At 39.4% G+C, this 16833-nt stretch overlaps 1 protein-coding gene across 10 annotated transcripts in view; it reads left to right on the forward strand.

The window, feature by feature from the left end:
- Etfbkmt (electron transfer flavoprotein subunit beta lysine methyltransferase) overlaps positions 1-16833 on the forward strand; it is a 50783-nt gene that overhangs the window by 6200 nt on the left and 27750 nt on the right. For 4 of the 10 annotated variants that reach the window (XM_004874623.4, XM_087195950.1, XM_004874622.4 and 1 more), the window contains exons 2-4: positions 81-491; positions 4198-4328; positions 5163-6298. In XM_004874623.4, the coding sequence (XP_004874680.2) occupies positions 193-491; positions 4198-4328; positions 5163-5506 (774 nt within the window). In that variant the 5' untranslated portion in view covers positions 81-192 and the 3' untranslated portion in view covers positions 5507-6298. Of the gene's footprint in view, positions 1-80; positions 492-4197; positions 4329-5162; positions 6299-16833 lie in introns of those variants that run through there. The other 6 variants (XR_015445357.1, XR_015445358.1, XR_015445359.1 and 3 more) reach the window with 3 other exon arrangements.

A 16833-nucleotide genomic window follows, 5' to 3' on the forward strand; every position in this document is an offset into this window, starting at 1 on the left:
CTAGAATATTTTCTTATTATGTGATAGAATCTGGAAATGTTGGTTAAGCTTGGAATTTTCAGTATCGTTTTTGTTTTTAGAGATCCAGAGATTCCAGTGGGGATCAAATGGGAGACAGACCCAGGTTCTTTCCTGACGAGGTGCAGCCTTACTCTGAGCGCTTCTGAGGGCCTGATCTTTGGGAAGAGACTGATGGCTTCAAGCCTAGGTTGGAAACGCTGGGGTCTCCTGCAGGCTGTGGCAAGTTGTGGCTTCTTCTTGTTTCCCTGGAGCCATTGTTCTCGGAGAAGAATGGGAAGCTTTCTGGACCCTGAGATAAGAGCCTTCCTGGAGGAGAGCACCGAGGTCACCAGCAGTGGCAGCCTTACCCCTGAAATCCGGTTGCGGCTTTTGACTCCCAAATGCAAGTTCTGGTGGGAGAGAGCTGACCTGTGGCCCTACAGTGATCCTTACTGGGCAGTCTACTGGCCAGGAGGCCAGGCCCTGTCTAGGTACTGTCCTATCAAGTTGGGAACCTTTAAGGCTGTTGCAGATCCTTTCTCCTTACAGTATCTCCAACTTACATTCTCCTGCCCCACACAACAGCAGAAGTCCAAATTTATGGAGACCTGTCCAGACCCTGGTCTGTCTGTGGTTTGGGAGCTATCTGCCCATAGGCCAAAGGGGAAGGCTTGTCTTCCAGGAAGATTAAGAGGTCTTCTCCTCCAGAAAAGCTGCCTAAGTACAGTAATCACAGTTATCCAGGTGGCTGAGGCAGGAGGATTGCAAGTTTGAAGCCAGCCTGGGCAACTCAGTGAGATTCTGTCTCAAAATTGAAAAAAGGGGCTGGGGATATAGCTCAGTGGTACAGCACTTGCCTGAAAAGACAAGACTTAGGTTCAATCTCCAGTTCTGGAAAAATAAAATTTTTTAAATCCACCCCTAAACCCCGAAGTCTAATTCCTTTTTCTTTCTTTTGCTTTCCCTCTCTGTACTAAGGATTGAACCCAGGGCATTTATACTAAGCTACATCCTTAGCCCCTTTTTAATTTTTAATTTTGACACAAGATCTTGCTGAGTTGCCCAGGATGGCTTCAAACTTGTCATCCTCCTGTTTCAGCCTCCCAGGATGCTGGGATTAAGGGTGTGCACCACTGTGCCCAGCTTGTCTTCTTCCTTAGCCTTTTTCTTTTTACTTTGTTGCATAGTTTTACTTCCTTATCCAAGTTTATCAATGCATTTCCCCAAATATAGCTCCCTCCCCATGAGACATTTTCAGGCCAACTCTGAAAATGTCAGACGTCTGAGAGATCTAGAAGTCACACATTATGCTTAGGTCATGGGTATGGCCACTGCTGAGTTCCCAGATGGCACCTACAGACCCACTCTTTCTCTCATCCTACGTTAATCCTGTGATTGTCAGTCTCACCCTCATATGGTTGCTTCTCCCTGGAGCAAGAAGTGTGAGTGGGGTCACTCAAGGCTTCCCTCTTCTCTGGGGTCATTGATGTCTCAGGTGAACTCTAGATTCAGATCTGCATGTTTAGGGTCCCCCACCTTTCATCCTTCTGTGCTGCAAAGTCTCAGGGTATTTTCTCACGTAGTCACACTGTGCTTTTCAATAAAACACAGCCTCTGAAGCCAAGGCCAGAGCTTTTAGCATGTTGATCTGGTCCTTGTTGGAGCACTGTTGATGATTTAATCTGGTTATGCCTTGAGGTTATAGAACTGTGAAACAAAGAGGATAAGGGACTTCTTTTTCACAGGAGTTGTGTGGCCTACAAACTCAAAGTTGTATGGAGAGTTTTTTTGTGGAGACTAGAATGGGGTGGGATCTTGCCTAATTGCCCAGGCTGGCCTTAAGCCTTAAACTCAGATCCTCCTGTCTCACTCGTCTTTTGTGTAGCTAGGATTAATAGGTGTGTGCTGCTGTGCTCTGCCATATATATTTATTTACTTCATATATTTTATAAAATATATATATTTACAAAATATATATTTTCGCCCCCCCCCGGTACCTGGAGCTGAATCCATAGCCTTCACACTGAGCTACATCCCCAGCCCTTTTTTAATTTTTTATTTTGAGAAAAGGCCTCTCTAAATTGCCCAGACTGGGCTTGAATTTATCCTCCTGCCTCAGCCTCCTGGAGGGCTGGGATTATAGGTGTATGCCATCTACTGTGTATATAGTTTTATACATATATATATATGTAAGCATAGAGGTTTTTTGGGAGGAAGGAATCTGAGAACTAGAAAGCTTTTCAGATGGTACCAAACAGTTCCAACTTTCTGATTCTCATAGTGCCAGATTTTCAAGCTTTAGTTACATCATTTTAAAGATGCTAACATTTTAAGTGGTGTCTGTTAAAGTGATTGTTTATCAACTTGAAATGTCATCAACCTCCTGAAGAAGCTGAGTTAGAGATCATACACTGGTGGCCCACATTTGTTTTATTTGGCCCGTAATTTGTAAGCTTTTGGAAAATTACTTGCTAACACTTATAACTTGAAAGATTTTATGTAAAACTTCACTTTGTTTTGAAGAACAGGGTATCTAATAATGGTATTTTATGTTCTGTATACTTAGGATTGAAACCAGAGCTTCACACATGCTAGGCAAGGGCTGCAGGGCTGAGCTACATCCTCGGCCCTTTTTAAAATTTTATTTTGAGACTGGGTCTTGCTAAGTCATGAAATTGCCCAGGTTAGCCTCAAACTTGCAGTTTTCCTGCTTCAGCCACCCAAGTACCTGAGATTACAGGTGTGTGCCACCACTTCAGACTTGATAACACTGCAATTCTGTGTGCCAACAATTAGTTGAAGACAAGCAGCACCTTCAGAAAAAGCACTAACACTCCTACTTTGCCAGAGTCCCCACTGTTCTTATTTCTTAACTCTTATTTCTCTAACTCTTAGATGAAATGTCAGTTGACAGTTATTATTTCAGCATTTCTTCACCCATCATCAACTGTTTCGTCCAAATTCCTTGGTTGCACTGTACTTTGTGCCCTACCAAAGAGGACACTGTAACACAACTCAGGCGTCAAAAGTCACTCTATAGAGCCAGGCATGGTGGCACATGCCTGTGATACCAGCACTCAGGAGGCTGAGGCAGGAGGATCGCCTCCAGTTCAAGGACACTCTGGGCTACATAGTGAGTTCAGGGCTAGCCTGTACTACAACATGAGACCTTGTCTCAAACCCCCCTCCCCAAAGAAAAAAAGTCACTCTATGGGGGTCAGGTGTGCTGATGTGCACCTATAATCCTAGCAATTGGGAGGCTGAGGCAGGACCATCACAAATGAAGGCCACCCTGGGCAATTTAGTGAGACCCTGTCTCAAAATAAAAACTAACAAATAACAAAGGGCTGGGGATATAGATCAGTGGTAGAGTGTCCCTGAGTTTCATCCACAATACAGCCAAAGAAATAACCCAGAAAATAAAAACACAAAGAAACAAACCAATGGGGGAAAAATCATTGTGATGCACAATCAAAAGGATATAGTAATTTTGGATGTAGTTTACTTAGTACTGATTGTAGCAGTATTTGTCAGTCTTAGTTCCTGATATTTAGTAGTTTCTGGATTATGGTTTAAGTGCCCAATACTCTTATTTCCAGTGTTGGGGTTCAAACCAAGGGCTTCATGCATACTAAGCAAGCCCTCTACCACTGAGCTACACATCTAGCCCTAGATTTTTGTTTTTGAGATTGTCGTGAAGCCAGGCATGAATGGCACAGGCCTGTAATCCCAGCACTCTGGGAGGCTGAGGCAGGAAGATTGAAAGTTCAAGCTCACCCCGGGGCAACCTAGCCACTTAGCAAGACCCTGTCTCAAACAAATAAAAAATATAGAAGGAGGGGGTAGTGGGGATGTAGTCAGTGCAGATGCCCTGGGTTCAATCCCTAGTACCCCAAAACAAACAAGCAAAAAAGCTGATTTGAAGCACATGATTAACATGAGGCTGCTCTTCCCAGTTGCTGAACAGAATGACAAGGTTCTCTTCCCTTCCACCTCTGCCATGCTTGGAAGATTGGCATGTATTTCACTGTGGTCCAGGACTAACTTACAAATTGGGACCAAGTTCTTCTGCTAAATTCTATTTCTTTGCCCTCTCAGTCCACAGATATATATATATATATATATATATATATATATATATGATACCTCTTACCTTTTTCCATCTCTCTGAAATATGTCTTGTCCTTTCTAACTTAGGTATCTTTTGGATAATCCAGATGTTGTCAGGGGAAAATCTGTGTTAGATCTTGGGAGTGGATGTGGAGCTACAGCTATTGCTGCTCATATGAGTGGAGCATCGAGGATCTTGGCCAATGATATAGACCCTGGTGAGGATTTTAGATTTAAAAATATGTGACGCTTATCTTTTTGTTCTCTCAGGAAAAATATGTGCAGGTGCTTCAGTGCAAGAGTTTACAGCTGTGTGTGTTTTGTACTCTGCTATTGTGAGACTGTGTTCAGTGGGACATTATCTGTGGGAGTCATTATCTGAGACCTGAACTGATAAATGCATTTTTCTAGGAAGATTCGTATTTGTGTCTGCCAGCCCTCCTGGAGGGACACCAACCTGGGAGCACTTAAATCAGTTTGTGAGTTAGGTGATTCCCCTGAAATATAGAAGTAGTGTTTATTTGAGCTAAACCCCAAGTGAAGCAAGGTCTGTGTCTTTGTGGGAGATTTTTATTCATCTGGACCCAAATTGGGACAAATAGGCTTTTATTTTATCTCATTTTCTTCTGGTCCACCCTTACGCTGAGGATTCAGCCCTTAGTAGCCCTTGCTTCATACAGAGGTCTCAGTTCTAACCTGCTGCCTTATTTAAGCCCCAGCCTTATTTCCCTGTCCACGAGGTGGGGGTTGGGGGGGGACCCCACAGATATCCTAGGTATTGTTAAGAGTAAATCTTCTAAAACCCCAACATTGCCAGGTGTTCTGTATTATTTCTTTTGTTTTTAGAATATCTAGTCATATATTTGGAGGTTGCACTATATAACTTATAAAATTATAAAATTTAGAGTTCTTTACCAGAAAAAAACCCACATTTAACAAAAAGGCAAATACTATTATTAGGAAGTTTTAAAAATTATTTAAGTTAATCAGTGGGGAATTAAAACAGTCTGTGGTATATCCAGTGTACCGATTTGTCATATGCTTTTGTAAAGTTGCAGGAATGGCTATTACACTAAACTGTGAATTGAATCAACTCAGTCCGTTTCCCATTTTAACCAAAAACATTTTAAATCTGGAACAAGATCAGTGGGACCTTGTTGTCCTTGGAGATATGCTTTATGATGAAGCTCTGGCCGACAGTCTTCATGGGTGGCTGAAGAAGTGCATTTGGACCTTTGGAACTCAAGTACTCATAGGTGACCCTGGGCGGTCCCCATGTAGTGGGCACAGCATTTGGCATGACCTGCACAAGGTGGCAGAATACTCACTTACAGAGGCCACCAGGCAGCAAAATAATGGCCTCACAACAAGCGCAGTCTGGGATTTCCAGCCTTAAGATGTCAAAGTGCTTTTAAGTATGAATATAGTTCTCTTTGGATTTAATCCCCGAAAATATTTTCCCTGTAAGAGACACTCTCCTGTTCAGTGGCATATCTTGTTTCCAAAATATAAAGGTTTCAAGTTTTGTTAGTCAACCTTTGTCACATAACTAGTGCTTCATTTCTAAGGATGCCACTTGTACAAATCTCTATCTGCAAGTTTTTGTCTAGTTTTACTGTTGTAGGGATATGATTATGGAAAGCAGTACCCAATGGTGGTAGCATGTAATTCAAGTAGTGGGGAAGAATAAATATTGTAGCAGAATCGGTCTCTCTAGTTGAGGGCCTTGTGGTACCGGAGATTAACCCAGGCTCTAAGGCGTGCTAGGCAAGTGCTGTACCACTGAGCTATATCCCCCATCCTATGATGTATCTTTGAATTAAACAAACAAAATGCAAAATATGGAATACTGGGTTTTTTATTCATGGTACTGAGGTGTGCATTCAGAGCCTTATCACTGAGCTATATCCCTGGTGCACTCACTTTGTTTTTTTTTTTTCTGAGACAGGATCTCAGTCACTGAATTGTCCACTCTGGACTCAAACTTGTGATCTTCTTATCTCAGCCTCCCAGAGTGCTGAGATTGTAGGTGTGTACTACTGTGCCTGACAGAATACTGTTTTGTTTTGTTTTTAAGTATAGTACAGAGTATTTAGAAGTGAGGCAACTCTGTCACTTTGTAGCTGAGATTTTTTTCAAGCTTCAATTTCTTCATGTATAAAATAGTAATAAAATTGAACAGATCTCATCTCAATGGTTATTGTATTAAATCAACATATAAGGTGCCTAATAGAGCACTTAGTATGCGGTAGGGCCTCAACAATAACCACAAAAGGTCATACTACTTAGTAAGTACCTGCACATAGTGTTCACATATATTAGCTGCTGCTAGCTGCTGTCACATGATTTCTTTGTTCCAAAACTCCACCATGGCTTCTAGTGTCTACAGAATAAAGTTCAGGAAAAGTACTGTTAAATTGGATCCTGATGTACTTTTCTGTTCTTACAGTACTTGCCCCTCACCCGCCAGAATTTTTGCAATACTTGTTCCCCATGCCCTCCAGCTTCAGTGCCTTTGCTCATGCTCTTTCTTCTTTTAGAAACTGCCCTAATTGTGCTGCTTCTTCAGGCTGCCCTGCTACTCCCCTATTCCCAAATGTACCCTTATAGCTCAGGATAAATTCAAGCTGCTTTGTAGACTGGAGCAGGCTGGAATTAATGCCATCCTCTGTGCCACCACAGCACTTCACGTTTAGCTGTGGGAAGTGTAAATTTTATCCTAATTACAGAAATGCACAAACACATTTTTCTCTCCCACTAGACAGAACCCCTGTGATCTGCATATCTTTGGACATTCCTAAGTCCCTCACCCAGTTTCTCATAAATACAAACCTGAGGAAAATTATTTGGTAAGATAATTGTTCATCTGAAGGAAATAATTTAAACATAATATCTGAAATGGAATGTCATTTCCTTTCACAACATTTAACTAGCCTCTAATCTGTTTGCATCTACTCAGTAGACTGTGTGACCTGTAGAGTTGGATGGAGGAGGTTTCCTGACCAATAGTTGGGATTACTTATACCAGTGGTGGTGAACCTATAGCGTACATGGCACAGCTGGCTGTTTGTTATCATTGAAAGCTCTAAAAGTTTCACCATCACTAACTTATACTATAGAGTCAATATTTTTGACTTTGTACAAAGCTAAAATTTATTTGCAATCCTAAAATAATCATAATCAGTAATGGATCTCCAAAGTGGGAGAAAAACCAGAGTTGCCTTGTACGTGTTCCCAGCTGAGGAGGAACAGGCTAGGCTCTGCCATCTTGTTTCAGCTCAGACTTAACAAAGTGTCCTTTCAACAGTCTATATTGTGCCATGTTTTTCACATTTTTTTGTACTATTTGTTCAAGATTGTGCTGTTTAAAATGGTCCCTAAGCAAAGAGCTGGGTGTGTGGCACACACCTGTAATCCCAGCATGCAAACTGAGGCAGAAGGATTGCCACAAATCAAGGCCAGCCTGGGCTACATAGTGAGTTCAAGGCCAGCCTGAACTACATTAGTGAGACCCTGTCTCAAAAACCAAAACAATAAAATGGTCCCCAAGCATAGAGCAGAAGGGCTGGTTAGTCTCCTGAGGCAAGAAGGGTCTAAGAAAACTCAAGGTCAGGCCATTCAGGCCTGTGTTACATACAGTGTGGTTAGTCATGAGGTCCATGTTAATGATTCAGTAATTAAACACAGTGTCTAAATAGAAACACACATAAAACAAGATTATGTGTTGATCAGTGGACAAAAACATTGTGAAAAGAAGCTGACAGGAACCTAACTCTGTATGATCCCTAGGAAAAGTAATTCAGGGTTCACAGTGATTTTACACACTAAAACTACCAGAAAATACAAGAATCAACTGATTACATCAGATAAACCATGTAAGCACTCAGGAGTACACACTTGTTTTTTCAGCTCTACCTTCTGAAAATATAGTCTGGCCACAAAGTAAGGAAACAAAAAATTACCTGCTATAGGCAATAACACTGGAATCACTTACAGTCTTACAAGAAAGAGCTTCCTGCTCTCTTGGCTGCCAATGGGAAGAAGGAAAAGGAATCAACAGCCCAGGGGCTGCTGTGGTGCAATGGAGAGATATTGCTGTTTTCTCTTTCGAGAAATCTAATGTTTGAGGGCTACTTTATTATTTCCTGCCTCATACTTGCTTTTTAACTATCTCAATTTAGGTAAAAGGCTTCAGAAGTATTCTGTGCAAGGCCTTGGGAAAGACCAATGTAGACCACTGTACATATTCAGCTTGACAAGACAGTAGCCATGTTGACTGTAACTACCATTTTGCCCACTGGGTCACCCTGACTTGAATTCTAAACCCTATAGGATAAACAAAGACATTAATACAGCCAAGCATTTTTTTTTTTTTGCCACCCATTGATACCAAGACTTTCTTCACTGCATCTGACATATGAATAGTTTTGGCTTTTGCAATGCTAGGGATCAAATTTTTGGTCCTACACATGCTAGATAAGTGTTCCACCACTGAGCCACAGCTCCAGCCCACAAATAATTTTTTTAAAGAAAGCCCATGTACACTGAAGTTGGCCGTACCCCACCTTTGTCTAGCTTAACATATAAATCCCTCCTCCTGCCTCAGATTGTGGAGATCCTCATTTTGCTGCCACCCAGTATAAGCTTCTGTCCAGAATTTCCTAATAAATTGTATTGTGCAATCCTGGATTTTTCTGCCTCATTCTTCATATTCTTGGCACTTTCTGCCATTGGCAGCAGGTTCTCATACACTGGATTTTCCTGGAACAACCTAAAAACAACTCCAAATCCCACTTTTCTAAGCAAACAACACATTCTGTAATTTATAAAAATTTATAAGGAATAAAACAATTTACCATCAAATCATCCTAAACTTTGGAAAATGCCTCAGAAGTCACATTTCCGTTGCCAAAAGGTAGCTTTGAGGAGAAAATGGCTTCTGGACATCAATGTATAGCTGCTTCCCCACTTACGACAAACCTGCTGCCAACATCATATTAAATGGGAAGAAACTGAAAGCTTTCCCTCTACAATCAGGAACAAGACAAGGATGCCCATTATCACTGTAAGGACATAATCTGGATCTATGTCTCACTAAGTCAAAGAACAAAATTGAGAACAAAGGAGGTAGACAGGAGGAATGTTCATTAAGAAGAGAGAAATAGCTGCCAGGAATCAGGAAGGAACCTGAAAATAAGTTGGCATGGGGACTCTGTCTAGGAGTTTTTATACCAAAAAATGGCCAGAGTTCAGACCACTCTGAGTTAAACTATGGACTACAGGTCAACCTACAGAGCTAAAACAAGCTTCTTTAAAATAGAAACAGGCCTGTGAGATGTCCGTGCACATAGCAAATGTACGTCTTCATGTGCCTCTTGGCCTCTGTATTATCTAAGTGGTTTATTAAAATAACAAAGTGAGAAGGAAAGAAACATTCTCCAGATAGGTAGGAGCAGAAGTTCTTACAGTGATCATCAGTCACCTTGCTTCTTACCTCACTTGTTAGTTTCTGGACTTAACTGTCCAACTGCTTTTTGTTAACTCTTGACTTCAGGCTTTTGCTTATCTGACCAAGGCCTGATCATCTTTGCTTTATCTTGGACCCAGTGCCTCTCTAGCTGTCTGTCATTGTCTGCCTAACATGTCTGTTTATAATATCAACAGTCCTATTCAATATAATACTCAAAATATTAGCCAGAGCAATCAGGCAAGAGAAAGAAATAAAAGGGATATGTGTAGGAAAGGAAGAAGTCAAATAATCATTATTTGCAGATGACATGATCCTCCACAGAGAAGACCCAAAAAATTCCACCAAAAGACTCCTAGAATTAGTAATAAAATTCAGCAAGGATGCAAAATCAACACACAAAAATCAATAGCATTCCTGGACACCAGTAATGAACTCACTGAGAAAGAAATCAGGAAAACAATTCCATTCACACTAGCATCAAGAAATATTAAATAGTTAGGAATTAACCTAACAAAGAAAATGAAAGACTTCTACAATGCAAACTACAATGCTCTGAAAAAAAAGGAGATGGAAGAAAACATCATAATAGGGCAAGATATTCCCTGTTCCTGCATAAGCAGAACCAATATTCTCAAAATGGCCATACTTCCAAAACCGATATACAGATTTAATGCAATCCTAATCAAAATACCAATAGTATTCCTTACAGAACTAGAGAAAACAATCCTAAAATTCATGTGGAACCAAAAGAGACCCAGAATACCAAAAAAAATCCTGGCAACAAGAGCAAAGCAGGATACATCACCATCTCAGACTTCAACTTACATTACAAAGTCACAGTGATGAAAATAGCATGGTACTGGCATCAAAACAGACATGTGGGTCAATGAAATAGAAAAGAGGACCCAGAAACAACCCTAGGCAATTCAGCCATCTGATCTTTGACAAAAAGGCCAAAAACATACACCAAAGGAAAGATACTCTCTTTAACAAATGATGCTGGGAAAGCTGGCTAGCCACATGCAGAAGATTTAATCTAGAGTTCTAGACCCATTTCTCTCACCATGTACTAAAGTAAAATCAATGGATCAAAGATCTAAATGTTAAAACACAAACACTTAATCTACTGCAAGATAAAATAGGTAAAACTCTTGAAGACCATAGGTGTAGGCAAGCACTTTCTGAACAAAACTTCAAGTGCACAAAAAATACCATCAAGAATCAACAAATGAAATTTTATCAAACTAAATGTTTCTGCACAGCAAAGAAACCAATCAACAGAGTGAAGAGGCAACCTTCAAAATAGGAAAATAATTTTGCCAGCTATTCTTCAGACAGAGGACTAACATCTAGAGATATAAAGGACTCAAAAAAAATTAAAGACTCAATCAAAAAAATGGGCAAGTGAAATGAATAGATGCTTTTAAGGAGTAGAAGTACAAATGGCCAATAAATACACTAAAAAATGTTCAGCATCTCTGGCCATTAACGAAATGCAAATTAGAACAACACTGAGATTCCATTTTACTCCAGAAAGAATGGTTATCATTAAGAAATCAAATAATAACAAATGTTTGCAAGGTTATGGGGAAAAATAAAACCTTTTACATTGTTGGTGGGACTGTAAACTAGTACAGCCATTATGGAAATCAGTGTGGAGATTCCTCAAAAAACTAAAACTAGAAATTCCATTTCACCCAGCTATTCCCCTTCTATGTATCTTCTTGGAAGAGTTAAAGACATCATATTATAATGGTACATACATACTCATGTTTATAGCAGCACAATTCATAACAGCTAAATCTTGGGAACAGCCTATATGTCCATCAACAGAGGAATAAAGATGATGTATTTATTCACAATGGAGTACTACTGTGTCATTAGGAAGGATAAATTTTGTTATTGTAGGGCAATAGATGCACTTTGACACCATAATGTTAAGTGAAATAAATCAAACACACAAGTTTATATATCGCATAGTTTCTCTTATATGAAAAACCCAAAATAAAGAGCAAAATAAAAGGTAAATAATAGGAATTAGGGGGATAGATCTTTGCAAAAGGGAAGGAGACCAAGAGATTGAGGCAGGGGGAGGGGAAAGAGATGAAAAAAGTGTTAAGATGTGTTATGTACATGCACCAAATCCTCACAAGGAATGTAATCATTATGTGCTGCAAACATATACTAATAAAAACAAAAACAATTGAAGAAAAATGGAAACTGGCTTCCTTGCTTCAGGAATCCCATGCTCAAATCCAGGAGCATTAATGGAGTTCCATTCTGCATCTTCTTAATTATCCCCCAAGTTTGAAATAATGTTTGTTTGTTGGACAAAATAGTCATCCAAGTACAGAACTGTTGAAAAACTTTTAAGCACATTGGGAACCAAAATCGAAGAGGAGAAACAACTAATCAGAAATCAATGGCAAGAAAATAAGATCCAAAATATAGTACAAGATGCACAGAATAGCCCAAAAAGACTTCTGATGAATTTTTTTCCTTTAAAAGCTCTAAATACTACAGTATCAAATGGCCTAAGTATCTAAAGCCAATCATATAATTACTACTACAAAGGTAAAGGAATAAGTGAAAAATACACAATGAAAAAGTTGATGGTACAATGAGAATTTGATCTTTGAAATACAAATTAAAAATAGAAGAAAATTATTGTAGTGTACTTAGGAGTCCATCACTAGCAAGGGATTGCACTCTAATTCAAGGTAACACTTACTGAAAGCTGTCATTGTTCCAATTGGAAAGCTGGCAAAATTTCTATTCTTTTTTTTCCTTTCTTTTTTTTTTTTTTTTTTTTGGTACCGGGGATCTAATTCAGGACATTGTGCTTGCGAGGCAGGAGGCAGAACCACTGAGCTAAATCCCCAGCCCCTGGCAAAATTTCTAAAGAGGCAGCACATGTTATTTTCTGCCTACAGACTAGATGCATCCTGTTACCATGGCTGTTAAACTGCCACATTCCTAATTTACATTTCTTCTTGGTTCAAAGGGCTCAGGGCTGTGATTTGACAAAGAGAAGACAGCACTGTGGTATTCAAGGAACACAGTGCACCAAGGGGACCTTCCTCCTTGTTTCTTTGACTATGATGCACACAGCCTTGAGCCCCTACTAAATAATGGATTTAAGAACTCTTAAAATCCTTTCCTCCACTTCTCCACTTCTGAGGCAATGGAGGCCGTTGGTTCATTGAAACTCTTGTGTCAAAATCCAAATTTCTCCAAAATTCTATAATATTAAACCATAAAGCTACTAATGAAAGTCCAAATTCTCTTAAGGTCTTTTTAAAAATACCATTGACTCTACACATCTAAAATCCATCCTACAGATACTAACATGTCCTTCCACAGAGTGGAGAGACGAGGGTGTTGCCTGCACTCTTAGGCAAAAGATATTCCATCCGTTGGCCAGTTTCCAGAGCACCTAAAAGATTGAAAGTACAAATATTCACAGTTTTAAGTTTTCTTTAATTCTTTTCTGTATGGCTGCTCCTGCAATCATTTCAATCAGATACCCCCGGATATAAGAGGATAAAGATTAGTACTAAAGGGATGGGAACGTAGCTCAGTGGCACTGCACCTGCCTGGCAAGTGCAAGAGTTTGATCCCCAGCACCTAAAAAAAAAGATTAGAACTTAAAAGTAATTAAGTCAGAACACTGTTCAGTCTTTTTTTTATTAATTCCATTTGATCCAATATTTAATTTTAGTACTAATTTTAAATATTGCTTTTTAAAAATATTTAATTTTAATACTAATAATGCTTTCCAATAAATGTTTTCTTCAAAAGCTGCATAACAAAGCCAACCCAACTTTTATTTGTGACGCTCAACTGTGTGACTACAAATATGTGGAAAAAGAATTTAAATAGAGACATTAAGTCCAAATGTAGTGTCCATAATTCAACTATATCTTATATACATATATTCAGTATCTTTTATATCTATGTATGTAGTTTGACAAAAATATATACACCATTTTAAATAGAGCAAGGTACATCAAGCTGGTTAAACTAAATACTGGTGGGAAAATGGATTTGTATGTACTCATGGAGCCTTAAGTCAGTATATTCATTTTTTTTATCTGCCATGGACAATAACTATTTTGTGAACTTATTCACATGTTAAGATCATTCATTGTTCCATTATCACAAGTACCACAAACTGATGTCACAAGAACTTTTAATCTGGTACAGGACTGTGAAAGAATCTAGCATTTAGAAATACACAAATGCCTCCCAAAGGAGTATTACATTTAGGGGATTCAAAGAAGCTGCTTCTGTCTCAATGACCATCTTTCTGATGGGGAAACTGAGGTCCTGAAAGTTTAAATGGCACACAGTAAAGAGGGCACAACTAGAATTTTAGACTCTGGGTCAATGCTCTCTTTGATAGAAGCATCACTACAAGTTTCCTTTTTAAAACACTAGACTGCATTTGTTGGATAATAATCTTCCTAAGGGTAAACTCAAGTTTCATCTATGCCACAGACCCTGGGACTAGTCCAGTCCTACTGTCAGAAGTGGAAAGAAGTTAGCAACCCCAGCCAACCTGAACATGCATCCTAGACTGGCTGTGGCCTTCACAGTCAGCTGTACAGAATCTCTCACCAAAGCACCCTGGCCCATCAGGCCACATGTTTGAAAAATGCCCAGATGGAGTTGAGTATAGTGCATAAAATTATGACTTCCTTCATGCAAATGACCTCAGTTAGCTTCCTGCTCATTTTAGCTCTGTTTACTTCTTAAACTAACCAAGTAAACCAGACAGCTAAGGCTGGCCTCGCTGTAAAAGATACTCCAAAGACACATGGACAAGATTTTTCTCTTCATCCTTCCTCTGAGTTTCAACTGAAAGTGAGGCTAGTAGGCAAATATTTATGTTGGTGTTCACCATACTTAGAAATATTTTTAAATCTTATATTTTTTAAATTGAGAATTTCTGTAGAATATCACATAAAAAGTCACACAGGTAATATTAGAAACAAGAATAAGAAAAATACTAAAAATGTTAACTGATTTTACTGGTAGTGCTATGTGCCAAGAAGTACACTGGTGAAATTGCTGCAGTAAATTGTCGGAGCAGATTTACAGGGCCCTCTATAGGTGGGCATGGTAATATTACCATTTTTCACAGGAGAAAGCCAACCCACCTGAGAGGTCAGGGGACATGAAGGGCATGAGGCTGTGATCTAAATGAGGAACAGCCTCAGAACAAAGCTCACATCCTTACATATGTTTGTAGAAAAATGCATTTTCCTAGTTTAACAATTTTGTTGGTGAGGTCCATTCTTAAAGATTTGTACTTTAGAAACTGTTATTTTTCTTCAAGATTTCCTTAAAACAAAAGTTATAGACTTAATTCATTCAGAAATGCTCTGAGAGCTCCTTCTGAGCTCCAGACTTTACAATAAAATCCAGTTTAATTTCTCTATCCATCCCTTTAGACTTGTCAGGCCTCATAAGCTGAATCTTCCTCTGGGTTGTCACTTTCCCTGGCTCTTAATTTGGTGCAGATGTCCTGGCAGTTTATAAGCAGCCCGGACACATCTCTCTTTAGATATCTTTTTCTCTTCTCTGTAATCCCTTCCTGAACCCATGCAACAAGAACTGTTCTCTACCACAGAACAGCCTAACTCAATCACATACATACAAGACAGAGCTCCCACCTGACCACAATCTCCAATAACCTATGGAAGCATCTTATATCTTTCTGATGAGCAAGCATGCTTAGAACATCTCTTGGAAGCTGATAACTCACTTGGCTGCCTAAAATCAACCCCTCTGTTTTCAGAGAAGCCTAGATGACCATTACTTTATGGGGCAGCTGAAGCTAAGTTACCAAGTAGTCCCTCAAAAAACAAACTACAACCAACATCAAAAGATATGCAGTGGTCAGGGATTTAGCTCAGTGGTTCTGCCACCTGCCTTGCATACGCAAGGTCGCAAGTTCGATCCCCAGTACCAAAAAGATATGCAGAAAAATATTCACTGGAACGCTATTAGTAATATGCCCAAACTGGATACTACTTAAATGTCCAACAACCATAAATCAGACATACAGTTCAATACCATTAGGACAAGGGGAATGAACAAGGAAGACTATATGCAAATATGAGGGATGAACTTCACAAACATAATAAGTAAAATAAGCCAGATACCAAAAAATACACTGTATATTTCTATTTATAACTTTTTAAAAGAGGCGAACTTATCAAAGACATCAGAAATCTGGCTATTGGTTCCTCCTGGGAACAGGAGGAGAAGGGGACTGTAGGGTACTGATAATTTTCTGTACTTAAGATGCTGGTGACACAGGTGTGTCCACTTTGTGACAACTGTTCCATCAAGCCATCCAAGCATGATGGAAAAGCTTTCCTCTAAGCATGAGACACTGCATGGAACAAGACCCTGGAGAGCATCCATTGTACCCTCTATCTGGCCTGAGAGTAATAGTTTTCCAGGGAGCTCAACTATCTCAAGACCACAGAAGAAATCCATGGAAGGATTAGAATTGGACAACTACTTCCTGTTAAAATCCTGTCTACCAATGTATGTCCCTGGAATGTTACATCCTTTTAAAATTAGAACAAAATATGTGGCTTTAACAAAACAGCACTTGAAATACCTGAACATTTAACATTTCATGAACACCAGGAAGACACAATGGCATATGTATTTTATAAATCTCAAGAGAACTCACTGGAATTATAAAAAAGGATATAGGATAAAACATTTAAAGCTTCCCTACCCCAAAACTCCAACCATTGATAAGAAGAAAAACAAAACACAAGGGACAAGGTATAGTCCATCTCTATCAGGAAAGTTTTTGAAACTATACCAACCAAGGCTAACACCTACCTTTTCTGTCCTTTTTATTTCATCTAAATGTGCACATACTTGTACTCTCTCTCCCTCTCTCCCTTTCATTTTAGCATTAACCAAATTGGTAGATACTTCTTTGGGAGGGAAAATTGGCAAGTGCCAGGGGTTCATCAATAGCCTATGACCCACCATTCCACATTAACCTTTAAAGCAAATGCCGGGACAAATCAACAGTGTAATAAAAGTACTTCGGTTGCACTCTCATAGTTGCCTCGATGTCCTGAATTGATTCAAAATGTTTACTTTCATGGTCATTTTCACTTTGGGAAAGAGCCAGAAGTCACACAGTGCCAGATTTGGTGAACAATCCTAATGTTTTTATAAACCAGCCTTTCCATTAAATAGCATTTGGAGACAAT

The sequence above is a fragment of the Heterocephalus glaber genome, unplaced genomic scaffold, assembly GCF_053883595.1.
Source record: "Heterocephalus glaber isolate CG9 unplaced genomic scaffold, H.glaber_assembly_v1.0 deba00001610, whole genome shotgun sequence".
NCBI classification, from domain to species: domain Eukaryota; kingdom Metazoa; phylum Chordata; class Mammalia; order Rodentia; family Bathyergidae; genus Heterocephalus; species Heterocephalus glaber.